The sequence below is a fragment of the Castor canadensis genome, chromosome 9, assembly GCF_047511655.1.
Source record: "Castor canadensis chromosome 9, mCasCan1.hap1v2, whole genome shotgun sequence".
NCBI lineage: Eukaryota > Metazoa > Chordata > Mammalia > Rodentia > Castoridae > Castor > Castor canadensis.
The window spans coordinates 31,802,572-31,820,204 of record NC_133394.1 but is presented as its reverse complement, the minus strand read 5'-3'; the positions used below and the strand labels follow the sequence as shown (position 1 = coordinate 31,820,204).

Sequence of the window (17,633 nt, the reverse complement as noted above, 5' to 3'; positions counted from 1 at the left end):
TTGAGCATCCAAAATTTGAACCTTTTGAGCATCAGTGTGATGCCACAAGTGGAAAATTCACACCTGGTCTTAAGTGATGGATCACAGTTAAAATGCAAATGCAGCTTGTGGCAGTGGCACATGTCTGTAATCCTGGCTACCCAGAAGGTGCAGAGATCAGGAGGACCTCGGTTCCAAGCCAGCCCAGACAGATCGTTCAAGAGACCCTCTCTTGAAAATACCCAACACAAAATAGGGCTAGTGGGATGGCTAAAGTGGTAAAGTGGCTGCCTAGCAAGTATGAGGCCCTGAGTTTAAACCCCAGTACTGCCCCCCTCCCCCCAAAATGCAAGTGCACAACACAGTTTCTTCAGCTTCCATACACAAATTTTTTAATGCACAAAATTATTTAAAATATATAAAATTACCTTCAGTCTTTGTTTTTAAGGTATATTTAAAATATAAATGAATTTAATGTTCAGAAACACTTCTCAGTCTATGCTTAGCTTTGAAAGAGAGGCTATCTTTTACTGGTGTATCCACCCCACACAGTGACATGTATCCAACTCATTGATGAGACCATCATTATTTTAAATGCTGCAGTATGTTATTATTGCTCCTTTAAACTTACCTTTTCTGATGTGTACCCTTCCATTTTGCATCTCCGTATTCCCATCTGGGAACTTAACTCCTTCAGGTGGAAAACTCCTGGTATTCCTTTTACTTAGAATCCAGGGGTTGTGTGTAGATGAGTGTGTGTGGAGGTGTGTCTGTCTGAAGCTGTCTTTATTGCTCCTTTAATGTCAAAGGATATTTTTCCTAGATGCTAAATTCTAAGATGAAAGTATTTTCCTTCCTGCGCTAAGGTAATTAATTCTGTTGTCCATAGTTTCTGTTGAGAAGTTCTGTTGTGGTTTCCACGTAAACTGTGTTTCTTCACTACACCTGATAAGCCCAGGTATGGTTTTGCTTGTAGTTTATACTACTTGGAATTTGTTGAGCTGCTTGAAAATCTGACTTGAGTTTGCAATCAGATTTGGTAAAATTTTCATCTATTCATGTGTTGCTGTTCCATTCCCTCTCCTTGAATTTTTTTAACCATGTTCCACATTTCTTACAGTCTTTCTCCCCTTTTCTGTACTTGAGTTTGAATTTTTTTGACCTGTCTTTTTAGTTCACAAATCTTCATTCTGCTGAACTCAGTCTTATCATTAACTTAGTAAGTCTTTATCATCGTTGTCCTCCTCACTCCTTCCTATCTTCTTCTTCTTCTTTTTTTTTTTTTTCCTTTTATTTTTTGAAGTTAAGTCCCTTTTGTTGGCCATGCTGCCCTCAAAACTCTCAATCTTCCTGCCTCAGCCTCCTGGGTAGTTGAAATTACAGATGTGCGCCAGGGCGCCCAATTCAATAAGCTCTTACTTAATTTTAGATATTGTAGATGGTAGTTCCAGAGTGTTTATTTGGTTCTTTTTAAAAACAGATTTTGATTCCCTTGTGTTCATCCTCTTTCCCCACCTTTTTTGTATAGTAATTATAGTTACTAAGTCTTTGTCTGCTAATCCCATTATCTAAATCATATTTGGATATCTTTTCCATGGGCAATTTAATCTCTTGACCATTAATTACTTTTAAAAATTCTTTGCATGCCTAGTAATTTTTCACTAATTGCTAGATATTGTAATTAATACTTTAGAGGCTCAAGATTATGTTATCTTCTGAAGAGCGCAGTTTGAATTTTGAAGGCATTTAATTTGTAGGTTGATTACCTTGAAATTGTCAAGTCTTGTTTGTAGGATTTGTCAGGCAGTTGCATTTCAGTTTTGCAGTACTAATAAGACTTAAACCCTACTCCTGATGACATGACCCTTATTCCTAGGACATGGTTTTTCTGTGATTTAATCTGAAAGCTGAGGTTTTCACTCACCCCCTCTGATGAGGTCTGAACGTTTCCCTAATACTGTGTAGTCTCTGAACTTTTGGCTCAGGTGTTTTTTGCTAGGCCATCCAAAGTTGCACTTTGAACATGCCAATTTAAGATTCAGCCTAAGACCTGTGAGGGATTTCCACATAGATTTTTGGGGCTCGATTCTCTGCAGCTAATTTTTCTCTGGTATCCTGTCATCCAAGGTCATACTGCCACTCACTATATTTCTGTTTTCTTTACCCATTGAGACGTGAACTGTCTGGGCAGCATCGTTAATTTTAAATTAGTGTGGTAGGAAATGGTATTCAGTAATTATCAACTAGTTGAAGACTTAAATTGATGGATGAGAAAATGCTGGTAAAAATGTTTGATTTTTTTTTTTAATTTTAATTTGATGACTGTAAATGTAATGTAGAATGTAAATTCTAGGGCCTTAAGCTATTGTATGTGACCTTTTTGGGGGTGGGACTGAAATTTGAACTAAGGGTTCACAGTTGAAAAGCAGGCTCTACTGATTGAGCCACACACCCAGTCCATTTTGCTCTGATGTCTTAAGAACTATTTGCCTAAGCTAGCCTCCAATCTCAATTCTCCTTATCTGAGCCTCTCAAGTAGCTAGGATTAAGGTGTGAGCCACCAGTGCGCTGCTGTAAAGTTTTTTATTTTTAATAGTGAAAGTGATAGTAAAATTTATTAGGAGGGGAGTACACTTTGAATAGACTGAAAGCAAGTTTCTAGAGTTAGGAGAATGACCTGTGAACATTTAAATTTATTAAATTATCAGGCCTATAATTTCCTATTATGTTTATTGGTGATATAATTTTGAGTAAAATCAACATAGTTCATGCTCTGAATGACAGTAGGCTAGAAGAATAATGTTTTTGTACATGTTATATGTTAAGAAAAAATTCTCCTTTTTTTTTGTGGGGGAGTGGCTGGGTTTGAACTCAGCGCCTCATGCTTGCCAGGCAGGCACTCTTTATCACTTGAGTCACTCCGCCAGCCCATCTTTTTTTGCTTATTTGGTTTTTGGTACTGGAGTTTTTTGGTACAGGGCCTTGCACTTGCTGAGCACTTGAGCTACTCCACCAGCACTGTTTTTTGGCAGGTATTTTCAAGATAGGGTCTCACAAACTGTGAAACTGTGTAGGCTGGCTTGTAACCGTGGTCCTTCTGATCTCTGTGCCTCATTGGTAGCTAGGCTAAAAATTGTCTTTTAAAATGAGTACTTGCTGGGCACCAGTGGCTCATGCTTGTAATCCTAGCTACTGAGGAGGCAGCGATCAGGAGGATTGCAGTTCAAAGCCAGCCTGCACAAATAGTTTGTGAGGCCCTGTCTCGGAAAAACCCATTACACAAAAAAGGGCTGGTGAAGTGGTGGCTCAAGGTATCGGCACTGAGTTCAAACCCCAGTACCACCAAAAAAAAAAAAGAATACCTAATTATCTGGCTTGAGACTTTTTAGTGCATGTATATCTGACTACTGTTTTGGTGGTTCAGGTTAAATCGGATAGCTGGGCTAGGGTGTAGTCAGTGATACAGTGCTTGCCTAGCATACATAAGGCCTAGTACCACAAATAAAGAGAAAAATTAAAAAATCTGATACCCAAGCACTGTTACAGTGCTTTTTTGTTTTGTTGGTACAAGTTTATAATGGGGTAAGAAGATATAAGGAGGAATGTGGTAAACACCTATCATAAATTTTTAGGTGATGATATTATGTATAGCCTAAAACAATTAAGTTCAAACCAGTGTCCACTTTTTTATGGCCTATTGAAAATTTCAGGTTGTTAAACTGTCAAGTTTCCACAGGGTTTTCTGTAGGGCATAAGGCAAGGACTTCTGCATTATGGGCTTGGTCACTTTGCAAAACTTCTTTTGTCATTGCAACATAGTTGCTGTATTTTCTAAACTTTAGTTTTAATCCTCTCTCCATCCATAAGATAAGTCAGTATCTTACTTACTTTTGTGGTCCTGGTGATTGACACAGGGCCTTGTATATGCTAGGCCTATAGGCTAGGGCATGTACAGTGGATATTTCCACATCCCTTCCTACAGTACTTTAATATGATGATGTGTTAAGATAGGTGATTTTTCTAGCTTTGTTGCATAATCTTTGACAATTTTCTTGATATTAAATACGTACAACTGAGAGGATAAGGACAAATTTTTATAAACATTATGATTTTAGGGCTGGTGGAGTGGGTCAAATGGTAGAGTGCTTGTCTAGCAAGCATGAGTTCAAGTCCTAGTGCTGCTCAAAAAAAAGTCAAAAATTATGTTTTTAACTTTGAGAAGCCAGCCAGGGTGTAAGTGACTATCTTGAAAATACCCAACACAAAATGGCTAGCAGAGTGGCTCAAGTGTTAGAGTGCCTGCCTAGCAAGTGTGAGGCTCTTTCAAATCCCAGTATTGCCAAAAAAAAAAAAAGAGAAACCATTTGCTTTTAATAAAGAGATACTAGAATGGGGAACCTGGTTCTTAGAGGTTGATCTGTAGTCTGTTTTATGAAATGATTTGCTCTAATTCCTTAAAAAGACAATATCTTTGGTCAGGTTTATTTACAGTATTGCTGTCATAGGTTTGTTAAGAAATTTAAAATAATGTTTTGTATTATTTTTCACCAGGAAACCACCCCTACTCCTAATCCCCCACCTACAGAAGAGGAAAAAACAGAATCTAATCAGGAGGTTGCTAACCCAGAACATTATATTAAACATCCGCTACAGAACAGGTAAGCCTTCTGACATCTGAATTTTCTGATTTAGGTGACAACATAAATGGTTGAACAGGACAGGGAAAATTAGTGAGACTAGCTTTAGATGTGCTCAGGCTGAGAGCTTCATTTTCATTTGGATAATCCATGACCAGCAAGCAGTTTAATGTTTGAATCTTGAGCTTAGAAAGAACTAGGTGAGAGATTGGTTTGGTTGGTAATTAAAACCACAGTTGTAAAGTAGTTGTCTTAAAGAGAAGCAAAGTTGACTCAAAACAAATGCCTGAGCTACCAGCACATAGAGAGTTTTTGTTGACAGATAATGCTTATGAAGGAAATGGACATAAAGACTAGGACAGAGTAAGTGGCCATGGAAACCAAGAAAATGGGTTTTCTAAGAATAGGGTGGTTAATAGCATACGTGCCAGAAAAAGTCAAATAAAGCATGATTTCATACCCATTCGGTCGCAAAATTGAAAAAAGTCCCTGCTAACTGAGGGGAGTTTTTTAATACAGTATATGGATGATGGAATAAGAGGTTGGGGTGGTTTGAAGAGTAAATAGAATATACACTAAAGAACAGAGCAAGAACAGATTGAAAAAGGAGAGGTTATATTAAAGCCAGAGGTTGGTTGGTTGTCCTTAAGAGACAAGTTAGGAAAGGAAAAGGGGAGACGTTAATATGAATTAAGTTTCCACAGCTAAGTGTAGTAGAAAGATAAGTAGGAAGTTCAGTATATAGTTTTCCCCAAGTTCACTGCTTACTGTTTTTGTGGATTGTATAATGGAAATTAGCTTGACTTCATTGAAAGCTGATGGTGATAAGAAAATGGCAGCTTAGAAATGTCAAGAACCTGGAGAAAAGTTCATTGGAACTAGCTTCTGAACACTTCATTTCCTTTTTTTTTTTTTCTTGCTTTCAGGGCAGACCTTTTACTATATACTTGAAATGGCCCCAACCCTGCTTGTAATTTAATTTCATTTATCTAAAAAACTGTATTTCTCTTTATGATTGTAATATTTATCCTTCCATCATTATGTGGTGGAACTACTGAAATGACAATTTAATTATGCTTTAATGAAGTTTTCTCCTTGGAGGTCCTGTGGTTGAGCATACTCCTTTGGTGAGGAACAAATCAGTATTGTCAAGCTAATAGAGCATCAAAGGTCAAATAGTCCCTAAAAGTAAGATGCTTGTACCAAATGTATTAAGTTGAACAGCAGTTTCAACTTGACCTCACCAAATCCTTAGTTTTTTTTTTTCTTCACATTTTCAGTGGTATCTTATAAAAGCTAACTTTCTGTACCTTAAGTTGTCTGTGAACACAATTCTTAGTATTGCTGTTATTGTGGAGAGTAGTGATTAAGACATGTCCCTCAGAGCTTCAAAGAAATCATGATAGCTGGAAGTTTCTGGGGACTTCAGTTTCTCTCGTAAACTCTACTTTTTACAGATTATCATTTTGAAAAATATTGTCAGATATAAAATGTTGATAGTTTTGTCATTACTCTTCATAAATACTGTATGAGTTTTTGTGTTCTGTTGTTAAATGATAATATAAGAATGGCTAAATGCATAGGGGCAGGTACAGTGGAAAGTACTTTGCTTCCTCAGGTAGTCTTCTGCTGTACTTTTCTCTAGTTCCCAGTGTTAAATTTGGTTTATATTACTACTATTGCTGCTGCTGCTGTTGTTTGTATATGCATATTTGCTTCCTTGTTTTAAACTTTTGCTTTGTATTTTAACATAGTCGTGTTTTATCAGATTTGCATTAGTGGGCATATGGGGTTTTTTTGGGGGAGCGGGGGTCTGCAGTTTACATCCTTGTATTTGTTCATGCGCTTTTGTGACTAGTCTGTAGGGTAAAATTTAAAATTTCCTGCAACAAAGACTACCCTTTAACAACTTTGCAGATAATTACTGAGCTATTCTTCATTCTCTTAAGACTCTTTAGCAGTCCTGAGTTGCTGGTTTCTACATCCTTGCCAATTGACATGTCAATCTGTTAAATTGTTGCCAACCAGCTTGGTCCTAGTCTGATGTGTAAACAATTTAATTGTTTTAAATTTGCATTCCTTTTATTGAAGCTTAAAAAAAAATCTTATATTGATCATTTGTGGTTTTTAATCTATAGGCAGTCTGTTTAGTTCTTTCTATTCCCCCCCCCCCCCCCCCCCCCCCCCGCTGCTTTTGGGTTACCCTTTCACATTTATTTCCAAGCATTGTATATTAAGGATGTTAACTGACACAGGGTAGGGAAGGTGGGGGTGTTTTAGGATGAAGGTTATCCAAATTATTTGTCTTTTAACATTGTGGATGGAATTAGATTTTTTTAAAGAGGATTTTAATTATTATGTAAGAAAATACTGTTCCCCCATGGCTTCAGGATTTCATATCAATTGTAAGGAAACTTTACCATGTAGCTGTTCTTTTTTTAGTAGCTATCCTTTTTAATCACTGCATAGTAATGTCTTACATGGTTATAGCATATTTAAATAACTTCTCAAATGTTTGGTATTACGACTCTTTACTCTTAATAAGCTTTGATTTTGTGGATCTTTATCTTGTTACTCAGCTATAGTAAATGCTAAAACGTTGTTTTACACTGAAATATATAAAAATCCATCATGCTAATGTTTTCCAATGAAAGTAAATATTACTTGAAATAAAAGAAAAACATAATAAGAATGAGATTTTTGCAAGTCTCTTTAAAACCATGACTTACTAGAAGTCAGCTCAATTTTCATAGCTGCTTCTGCATTCAGTTTGTGGAGATGAGTTAACTAGTGAAAATGTAAGAAGAAAAATATGATCTCACATTGGTTCCTGGTTGGAAAAGGGAGGAGAATTTTAAATAGCCTTTTAAAAGAGCTGTGGATACTCTCCTTTGATACTGGATTTTCTAAAGATTAGTTCATAGCATAGAATCTGAGAACATACCCAGGAACCTTTCTACTCTTGTTACATTAAAACTGGTTGGTCTTTCTTGGATTTGGAATGGGTCTTTTACAAATTATTTTGTAGCATCATACATTGGTCATTTGAAAAATACTGGTTCAGTGAGGTATACAAATCTTCCAAATGTTGGACATATTTCATTGTATAGTATCAAACACTAATAAATGATTACTATTAGCCTTGAACTCACCAGAAATGCCTTTAATTTTTAGGAAATTGTCAAGCTTGGCAGTGGCAAATGAAAGCTTTCTAAAATTAAAAATTTATCCTGAAAGCTCAAGTTTTAAATGACAGGCTTGTTCTTTTCATTTTTTAAGAATTAGGCATGGTTTATCATTATTCAAGTAAAAATTTCTGTGAAAAAAATTGCTAGCTCACCTCACAATTCAGTTGCATAAGTATTGTATTTTGTTATTATGCCTAGTAAAGGTGTTTTATACAGACTATGAAAAAGGTATGTAAATTTATTAACATTGTAACTTTTGTAACCTTGGTTTCAGGGCCTATTATGAGGATGCCCCTTATATGATGTGCCATATTTGCACATCATTTTGTATATTTAAATCATCTTTAGATTATTTACGATACCTAATGCATTATAAATGTTATTTAAGTAAATAGTTGTTTTCATGATATTGTTTAGGTGTGAATAATAAGAAAAAATCTGTACATTCAGTATAGGCACAGGGCTCTTTTCTTTTTTTTTTTTTTATTTAAATATTTTCTATCTGTGATTGGCCTTATCTGAGGATACAAAACCTGTGGATATCAAAGTCATGGAGAGCTGACTGTATTTCAGAGAATATTGAATTTAATTCTAAAGGTGAATCATCATGAATTATCTTTGAGTGGTAACATTGAAGTTTAATGGTATATGAGTTTATTAGAGAACCTATTATATAATAGGCATATATACACTATTATATGTCATTTAGGAGTGAAACTTTTAAACAGGTGTATATAGATACATAAACTGAATTTGCATGTATCCTTGCACAGGGGCCATCCTAATCTTCTTCGCATTGTTCTCTGTGTCATACATGTGCTGCCGAAGTGAGCACCAGACACATTATTTCAGTACATGTCTTTTTATTTTCCTGGTTATTTGCTTGAATAAATACAGAATCACGTTTAATAGTTTTCCCCTGCCTAGCACTCCGAGTTTTTTCCCTTGGCTAATAGCTATTTGTGCCTTTCAAAATTGAACCTTCTTATTCATCACCTTCCTTTATGGATAAGAACTTCTGCTCTGATTTGTTCTTCAGCAACTGTAATTATCTATACATTTCCGCAAGCCCTAACCCCCCCCCCCTTTTTTTTTTTCTCACTATGTAGCCCAGGCTAACTCAGTCCAGTCTGGGCTTGAACTCATAATATGTCTGCCTCAGCCTCCTGAGGTCAGGGATTACTACAGGTGGTGCATAGTGCCCACACCTGGCATTATAGTTTTGTTTTCAGTTTCATTGCTGGGATCAAACCCAGGCCTTACATATGCCAAACAAGTACTTTAATGAAAACTGTAAAACTACTCATTATTTGCCACTGTAATAAGAACTACCATTTTAAGTTTTTCGAAATGTTATATACACAGAACATAAAATTTATCTTTTTAACCTTTTTTAAACCTAAAGTTTAGTAACATTCACATTGTGTAGCCAATTTCCAGAACTGTTTTTGTCTTAAAAACTAATGCTATTACAACTATTTCCCCTCTCCATTCCCCAGCAATCACCATTCTCTTTGTCTCTGAATTTAAGCATCCCAGGTACCTCTAAATGAAATCATAGAATCTTTCTCCTTTTTTGTGACTGGTATGTTTCACGTAACATCAGACCCTTGGACTTCATCTATGTTACGTCAAGTATCAGAATTAAAGAAATCTTAAAAAGAGTAAGACTGATTAGTGTTCCATTATATGTGTTACATTTTGTTCATCCGTTCTTCTGTTGGTGGACTCTTGAGTTGCTTCCACCTTTTTAAATGAGAATAATACTGCTTTGAATGTGAGTAATACTGTACATAGGTATACAGCTACCATTTTTTTTTTACACTGCCCTTTATTTTTAGGTGGGCGCTCTGGTTTTTTAAAAATGATAAAAGCAAAACTTGGCAAGCAAACCTTCGACTGATCTCTAAGTTTGATACTGTTGAAGACTTTTGGGCGTAAGTAACAACGTATTTTAGGGTATTTATAGTTTCTTTAATTGTGTAGTTTTTTTTTTTGTAAGGCAAATTCACAAAATGAAGGGTGAGGTGAAGCTAATACTCATTTATAGAGCTTTTTTTCTCTGTTCACATGTTTGAATTGGTGGTTATACCTTATCAGTATTAGAAAGCATTAATCTTGGACTGGGAATGGAGCTCAGTGGTAGAGTGCTTGCTTAGTACATGTTGCTTAGTATGTACAAGACCCCAGGTTCACCCCCATGTTTAAAGAAATGTGGGGGAAAATGGAGAAAGCTTCAGTCATGCACGCTTTTGGTCTGAGTATGCTCTACTCCTTATCTTGAAATATCCTTGCCTGGAGAATCCTTTATTGCCCTAGAACTTTTGACAATTGGCTGGAACTTGTTCCCTTTCATGGTTGCCTACAGAAATTTGCCTCAGAGCTGGGTATTCCAGGGCCTTGTTAAGCAGGCCCATTTATGCAAACACTTTTCTGTTGAACACCTGGAATTTCCTGTACAAGGAATTTTGAGACATCCAAAGGCTGAAGTGATCAAAATATGGAGGGATGTCAAAAAAATAACAATGTCTGTGATAGTAGTCGTTTATTTTGTTAAACTTTGTGATAAATTTTAATAAGAATAATTGGACTTTTTTTAGTTTTTGTTTGTATTTTAGCAAAAAGTTTACTTGAAACTATAAATTTTCATGGCTTTCAAATACAATTTAAAATTGTCTGTTCCAAAATGTTTTGTAGGTTTGTTGTTGTTTTTTTCCTTTTTGAGACAAGGTCTCATCGTGTAAGCTGGACTTGTCCTGGAGCCTCAGGCTCCCAAGTGCTGGGATTATAAGCATGTACCACCATGTCCAATTAAGAGGTTTTGATGTTGATTTTCTAAAAACAAAGGTGTTCCCCTACTCCACCCCCACCCTGGGAATTGAACCCAGGTCCTGTGCATGCTAGGCATTATCTGTAGAAATATAGTTAATAGTGTGTTTTAATTTACCTCAGGAATGTTTAGGAAGATACTATTTGAAAGGCAAACTTACTAAAACTACTTTTAAGAGCTTTGAATTACCTAGCACTTATCTAAATAGTCTGACTTATATACATGTATGTTTTAGGATCATGTGCATGCTAAATTAGTGATACTACTCTTAGTTTTACTGTAACTTCCTGAGTGTATTCTGCCCACAGAACAGGATGGATTGTGTTCATAAAATTCATATGTGCATACTTTCTTAAGGGAAGAAAAATATTCTGTATTTCCAGTGTTTGGCCTGTAATAGACATTAATATGCATTTCATCATTGAAAAAAAGCAAATCATAGAATAGTCAAGCTTGTTAAGTTGTGAGCTTAGTCACTTTGAGAGGACCTTTTTTATTATTATTTTTAATAATAATAATAAAAAATACTGGAACTACATTTAAGCTCTTCTAATTCATAGATCTTAGTAGTCTAGTTAAATTGGGGTTTTTCTGCTTTGACCTTCTTCAAAACATCAAGTGGTTTTTGTTCTGTAATTGTGTTTACTCAAGTCTGTTGATAAAATCTCTAGGCTCTTTCACCAAAGCCCTCTAGCTGCTACAGAAGAAATGAAAGAGCCTGGGCCACCACCCCCCCACCACCCCTCCCCCCAAGATTTGGACTTCACCAGTTTGGCTTTCACCAGTTTATAAATTTTATTTCTAACTTGTCCTCCAGTTAGACTATTGCCCTTCATTTTACATAGTGAATGTTTATACCATAGAGATTTGAAGGAATCCTTCAGCTTTGTATAAATATCTAAGCCACTTAATTTCTTTATTTCTAGTAAATTTGGTGTAAACAACCATTGAGTCCTTTTGTTTTTATCCCATCTGTGTACTCTCAAGATTTTTCTGTTTACTGTCATTATAAATTCTCATAAACTTGATATCCTATAGCACTATAAAGGAGAAAAGCAACAGAAAGCATTAGTCTTTTCTGTCTTGAATGATCTTGAAGAAAGTTACTCCCACACTGTTCATTTTATGAAATCATCAGTGGTGTTAACTCTATGGTCACCTTTAGTATCCAGGCCTCTTTTGTTGCCTAGTCAAGTCTTTCCTTGATAACGTGGTTTGGGAGGAGAGACCAGTTGGTAGTGATTCAGTAAACCTTGTGCAGTCTCAGGCTATCTTACCCAAAGTTGATTATCATGTGTTATAATAGGTTTCATACTGAGCAATGTGATACAAGGACGCATATTCTTTCTTAAAATTCTGCCTTAAATATTCTTAGACTAGGTTACAATAGCACCAGGACACCCCAACTAAGTATAGTAAGATCACCCAATTATCTATAAACATAGCTAAAAGAATTTCTGCCATCTAATGATATTGGAGTCAGGCAATTCATTTGTTTTGCCTATTTTTTTAAAACAACTTTGCTCTAACAGAGTAGAAGCGATAAAATGATCTAGCCTTATTCCTTCAGGCAAGTCAATAAGTTATCTCAAATGATCATTATGCTATTTTGGTACTTGGGAAACACCAAGTACCAAAATATAGACTTCATTGGTGTGAAAATACAGATTCATTGGTGGATTGTAGTCCTAAGGAGCAGAGCTTTGAATCAGGTAACGTACTGTTGACCAGTAACAATCTGTGGTGGTTGGGAACCCTTGGTTTGTTTTACTCTTGAGTATTGTCAAGGATATTAACATCCAACTATTTTAGTCATGCAGTCCTGGTGGTCACGTTTATCTTTTCATTTATTCTTTGATATATTTGTAAACGAACAAAGAAATTTTTTTTTCTCCCTTACCCCTTTGGGTGGGTTTGGACTCAGGGCCTAGCACTTCGTTAGGTAGATGCTCTTCCACTTGAGCCACCGTCCCAGTACTTTTTACTTTTTGTTATTTTGGGGATAGGGTCTTGTGTTTATACCTGAGCTGGCTTGGACTGTGATCTTCCTATTTAGCTGGGATGACTGGCAGAGCCAGATGAGGTCTAGCTTCAAACCTCTGTCCTTACAGGTGTGAGTCACCATGCTTAGCTGTTTCCTTTTTCTTAGATATCCTTATATGTGCATTGAGATAGCAGATATATTAAATGTGTTTTTTGTCTGAATAAAATCATTAAAAATGTTTGTATTACAAATTTTCTTCAACATATCATTGATAAGATCTGTTTTTCTTATCTCAGAAATTGAATCTGAAGAGTCAGCAAATAGAAAGATACACATGATCTTTTTATGTTTATTTTTCATCATTTTCTAAATGTATATGTAAGCACTCAAACTTTGTGTTACATACTATGTTTTTAATTGTCCTTTTCTTTTATCTAGTCTCTACAACCATATTCAGTTATCTAGTAATTTAATGCCTGGCTGTGACTACTCACTTTTTAAGGTATGTCTAATTAGTGGCTTTATGTATTTATTTTCAGACTGGACCTTTATTATTGGACTTGCTACAATTTAGGATTAGCTTATACTGTGATGCATAGGATAATTGGCTTTACTAGGCTTTGGCATGATACAAATAACAGAAATTGAGGGAGAGTTATTCTGTAGTCATATACTGAGATGGATTTTGCTGGCAGATTTGATTGCAGCATTCTTAAACCTGGGATGCAGAGATCCAAGACATATTTATTAGTGAGCTTTTTCAGGTGGAAGGGCAAGGGCATTAAATAGCTCTGAAGTTACACAATTTTTACAGGAATTTTCTAGGTATAGAAGTTGTGTATACCTTCTAAAAGGTGTCTGTTACTCAGAAAGTTTTAAGACCATCCAAATTAAGTGAAAAATGCAAGGTTTGATAACAAGTGACAAAGTCAGTATTCTTAAATGTACAGTATCATGCCTGTGGCTTTTGTATCCCATGTACTTTTAGAACTAAACCAGTGGCAGTTTTATGAGAAGTATAGTATTAATAGTTTGGTTACTTGCTAATTCTAATGATATCTCTCAAAGTATTCTCACAATATTGTCTGGAATTGTGTTTTTACCTTAGGATGGTATTGAGCCTATGTGGGAAGATGAAAAAAATAAACGGGGAGGACGATGGCTAATTACATTGAACAAACAGCAGAGACGAAGTGACCTCGATCGCTTTTGGCTAGAGACAGTAAGGCTTTAAAATTATAAAGCAGTTTTAGAATATTGACAGTTAAGTTGCTTTATATTTTACTTGGGTTTACTAAAAAAGGAAGTAAGAAAAATATAGGTCATTTTCAGTCCTTGCTTTCTGACACTCACTATATAGCCCAGACAGGTCTTGGAACTCAAGATTCTCCTACCTTCATCTTCTGAGTGCTGGGATTACAGGCATATACCACCAAGCCTAGCCTGTATATTTTTTTCTGTCATGTGAATCCTGTATACTGCACATTGTTAGTACAATGAAACATTCTACCATATTATAAGTCATTGGCACTTAATGCCTACCTTCCACAATAAGCTCACCCTGGTTGATTTATTAACCTTGACATAGACTCAAATTTTTGTGAGTTATTTATTTCTATTTTTTATTTTTTTGGTGGTACTAGGGTTTGAACATATGGCCTTGAGCTTGCCTAAGAAAGCACTTTACTTATTGAGGCACACTTTGGACCTTTATTGTGCTTTAGTTATTTTTCAAGACAGAGTTTTTTGGGTTTTTTTTTGGTCTGGTCTGGCCTTGGGCACAAATTTCCAACCTCTACCTCCTGCATAAACTGGGATTACAGTTGTCTGCCACCATGCGTGGCTTGTTCTTTGAGATACTCTTACTAACTTTTTTTGCTTGGACTAGCCTTGAACCCCAGTCATCTTATATCTGCATCCCAATTAATTGGATTATGGGCATGAGCCACTGCTCCTTGCCAGTGTCTGTCTTATAATTAGCACTTAAATATTTGAAAAAACAATTTTTTTAAAGAAGAGATTTAATTTTGCTTTTGGAGGAAGTTATTAGTGAAATTTAGAATTGCACATTGAAAAGTCAGGAAATTTCAGTTTTGCAAGATGCAAATTCTGGACATTGATGATAGTGATACTGTTAAATGTACTTTGAATGCTACTCAACTGTATACTTAAAAATAGCTAAAGTAAGTCAGGCTCCAGTGGCTCATGCCTGTAATCTTAGTCTCAGGAGGCTGAGACTAGGAGGATCGAGATTCTCTAGACCTCATCTCCAAAATAACCAGAGCAAAAATGGACTGGAGGTGTGGCTCAAGTGGTAGAGCACCTATTTTGCAAGTACAAAGCCCTGAGTTCAAACCCTAGTTCCACCAAAAAATTTAAAAGGTTAGAGTGGTAATTTTTATTTTATATATAATATCTTACCACACCAAAAAAAAAAAAATCATCAAGTTTTCATGAAAACACTGTCATGGCAATTAACCTAACCAGGAATAGCTATTTCATTCATCTCATTAACATCTGTTTGCTGCCAGTTAGTACAAATGGCAGCAAAGTTAGTGAATATTGGTAAAATTACTCTGTTTTCTATGTGTGCCCTTATAGCAATTGCCTGATTTACTGAAGAAGCTGAAACAATGGATTTTTCAAAAAGTTATGGCAAAGTATTATATATACATAAATAAAATTTAGGCAATTTAAAGGGTCAACCCTTGATTTAAACGCTGACTTCATTTCTGAAAATACGCAATATTGAAGAGACTTGTCATGTAACAAGTTGTTTATAATCTGTTGAATGTAATTTGGTTTCTTTTTAAGCTGCTGTGCCTTATTGGAGAGTCCTTTGATGACTACAGTGATGATGTATGTGGAGCGGTTGTTAATGTTAGAGCTAAAGGTGATAAGATAGCAATATGGACTACTGAATGTGAAAACAGAGAGGCTGTTACACATATAGGGTAAGGTTTCACTTTGCCTACTTTGACAATGTGAAAATAATTAAAGTCACATGTTTTTTTACATGTAGCTTTAGAAATACTTGGTCATGTAAACTATTGTTTTCCTTTATTTTCATGAACATGTTCATAGTTTTGGATTTCTGTTGGTCTTCATAGTTCTTTTTAATTTCTGTAAAATTGTTTTTTCTTGGCAATGGAGTACGTAATCACTAGAGTACTCTACTTTGGCATGTAGCATTTTCATTAAATGAAAGTATGTTTTCCCCTAGCTTGAAAAGTATTATTTGAAAAATAAGTGCTCCTTTGAAAAGTGCAAATGTATAAAACTCAATAATTCAGTGAGTTTTGGCAAATCGACATATGTATTTTTTCAGTATGTTTGTACAGCAGAGAATTTCCATTGAAATTTAAGCAACATGCCTGGTTTTTGTCCATATTTTAAACCCATACGTGTGCACGTTTTTGTACTTTTTGGGGAAAATTTTATTCTTTGAAAAAAATGGCCTTTTTTTTTTCCCCTTCAGACATCATGTTGTAGCTTTTTAAATTACATTCAAATTAATCTTTTCCTTTTTTTATAACATTGGTGTTTTGAGACAGAATCTACTTCATTATGTAACTCAGGCGGGCCTAGAACTTGTAATCCTCCTGCTTCAGCCTCCCAAGTGTTGGTATTACAGGCATGTGCAATCACACCTGCCTAATTTGACATTAAATTTTATGTTAACTGGCCAGTCTTACGTTACCAGAAGCTTTATTTGCCCCTTTGTGAGTTTTCAAACATTATTTTTCCTATAGTAATTCCTCTCCAGATTAAAAGACATAGGTATTTTCCAAGTTTCATTCTGTATGTTGTTTCTACAAGAAAGGAGTTGATTGTTGAGTTGTCATAGTTACAGTTTTTCTGTCAGCATCAAAACTTAGTTACGGGAGTTTCATATTTCTTTGAAAACTAGAGCCAGAGAAATTAGGAATTTCTTGTGAAAGGTCCATGTTTGTGTTAGTATTAAATGTTTTTGAAATCTCTGTGAAATGTTTTGATTTTTGGCTTCTTGAAAAAGAATTATTGTGAAAGGATTGGTTGAAAGATTTTTTTTTTCCATTGTTTCTAGTTAGCACGGCTGTGCTTTTCCTTTTCTTAATGGTAAAGTGTATTTAAGGGAATGCATGGTATTATAATTAAATCTGATAGTAGTTGTCACCTTATTATAGAGGTTGCTTTTAGATACCCATTTGGAGGAAGTTAGAAACTGCTGGAGAGTAGGGTGTGGGGGGAAAAAAAAACCCTAGTACCATGTTTATGATTTTGGTCCATGAAAATATATATTCTTTTATTTGATTTTATGGCTTATATTTGAATTTTTGTGCTTTTTTCCCCTAAACATTAAAGATTCAGAATCTTAAGATAACACTTTGTGATCTTTCCCCAGGACCTTGTCAGCCTTATTTCTTACTCACTTGTGATCCATAGCCACACAGCTTTGTGTTTCTCAGCCTTAGATGGACTTCATTTTCTAGTATACTTTCTACCTTATGATTTTTAAAGGAGAGGTAGCTCTAATATTGCAGTTGAGATTTGATCTAGTTTATACAGATCATCTTAATCCTATTTGGCACTAATCACATGTTCTTAGAGTAGTCACATCTGTTTGAAAATTAGGGTATAAAGTTAAGTGTGCATGAGGTGGAAATTATGTTCTAAAGTATTCTGAAAATATTTTATAAATATCCAAGTGTTTAGTTTTTATTGTTCTGTCTTTTCAATAATAGGTATGATAAATGTAATTGAGCATTTACTAGAGTTCATACAGCATTTTACCTTTATTTATTTATCTTTTTGATAGCAGGGTGTTACTATGTAGCCCAGGCTACACATTCCTCCTGCCTCAGCCTCCTACATGCTGGGGTTACAGACATGTGTGCCACCACAATTGGCTTACTTAGAACATTTTAGATCAAAGGATGAAAATAGACATGTCCGTGTTGCTTATGCAAGTGATGGAGCTCCATCATATAAACTTAGATTATATAAAGACTAATAGCGAATGTAAGAAAAATTGT

At 35.3% G+C, this 17,633-nt stretch overlaps 1 protein-coding gene across 2 annotated transcripts in view; it reads left to right on the top strand.

Annotated features, from left to right (window-relative positions):
* The window catches only part of Eif4e (eukaryotic translation initiation factor 4E), a 41,351-nt gene that overhangs the window by 22,097 nt on the left and 1,621 nt on the right, over positions 1–17,633 (top strand). The window contains exons 2-6 of one of the 2 annotated variants that reach the window (XM_020174899.2): positions 4,531–4,637; positions 9,646–9,741; positions 13,057–13,120; positions 13,727–13,840; positions 15,433–15,572. In XM_020174899.2, the coding sequence (XP_020030488.1) occupies positions 4,531–4,637; positions 9,646–9,741; positions 13,057–13,120; positions 13,727–13,840; positions 15,433–15,572 (521 nt within the window). The remainder of the gene's footprint in view (positions 1–4,530; positions 4,638–9,645; positions 9,742–13,056; positions 13,121–13,726; positions 13,841–15,432; positions 15,573–17,633) is intronic. The other variant, XM_074041413.1, reaches the window with a different exon arrangement.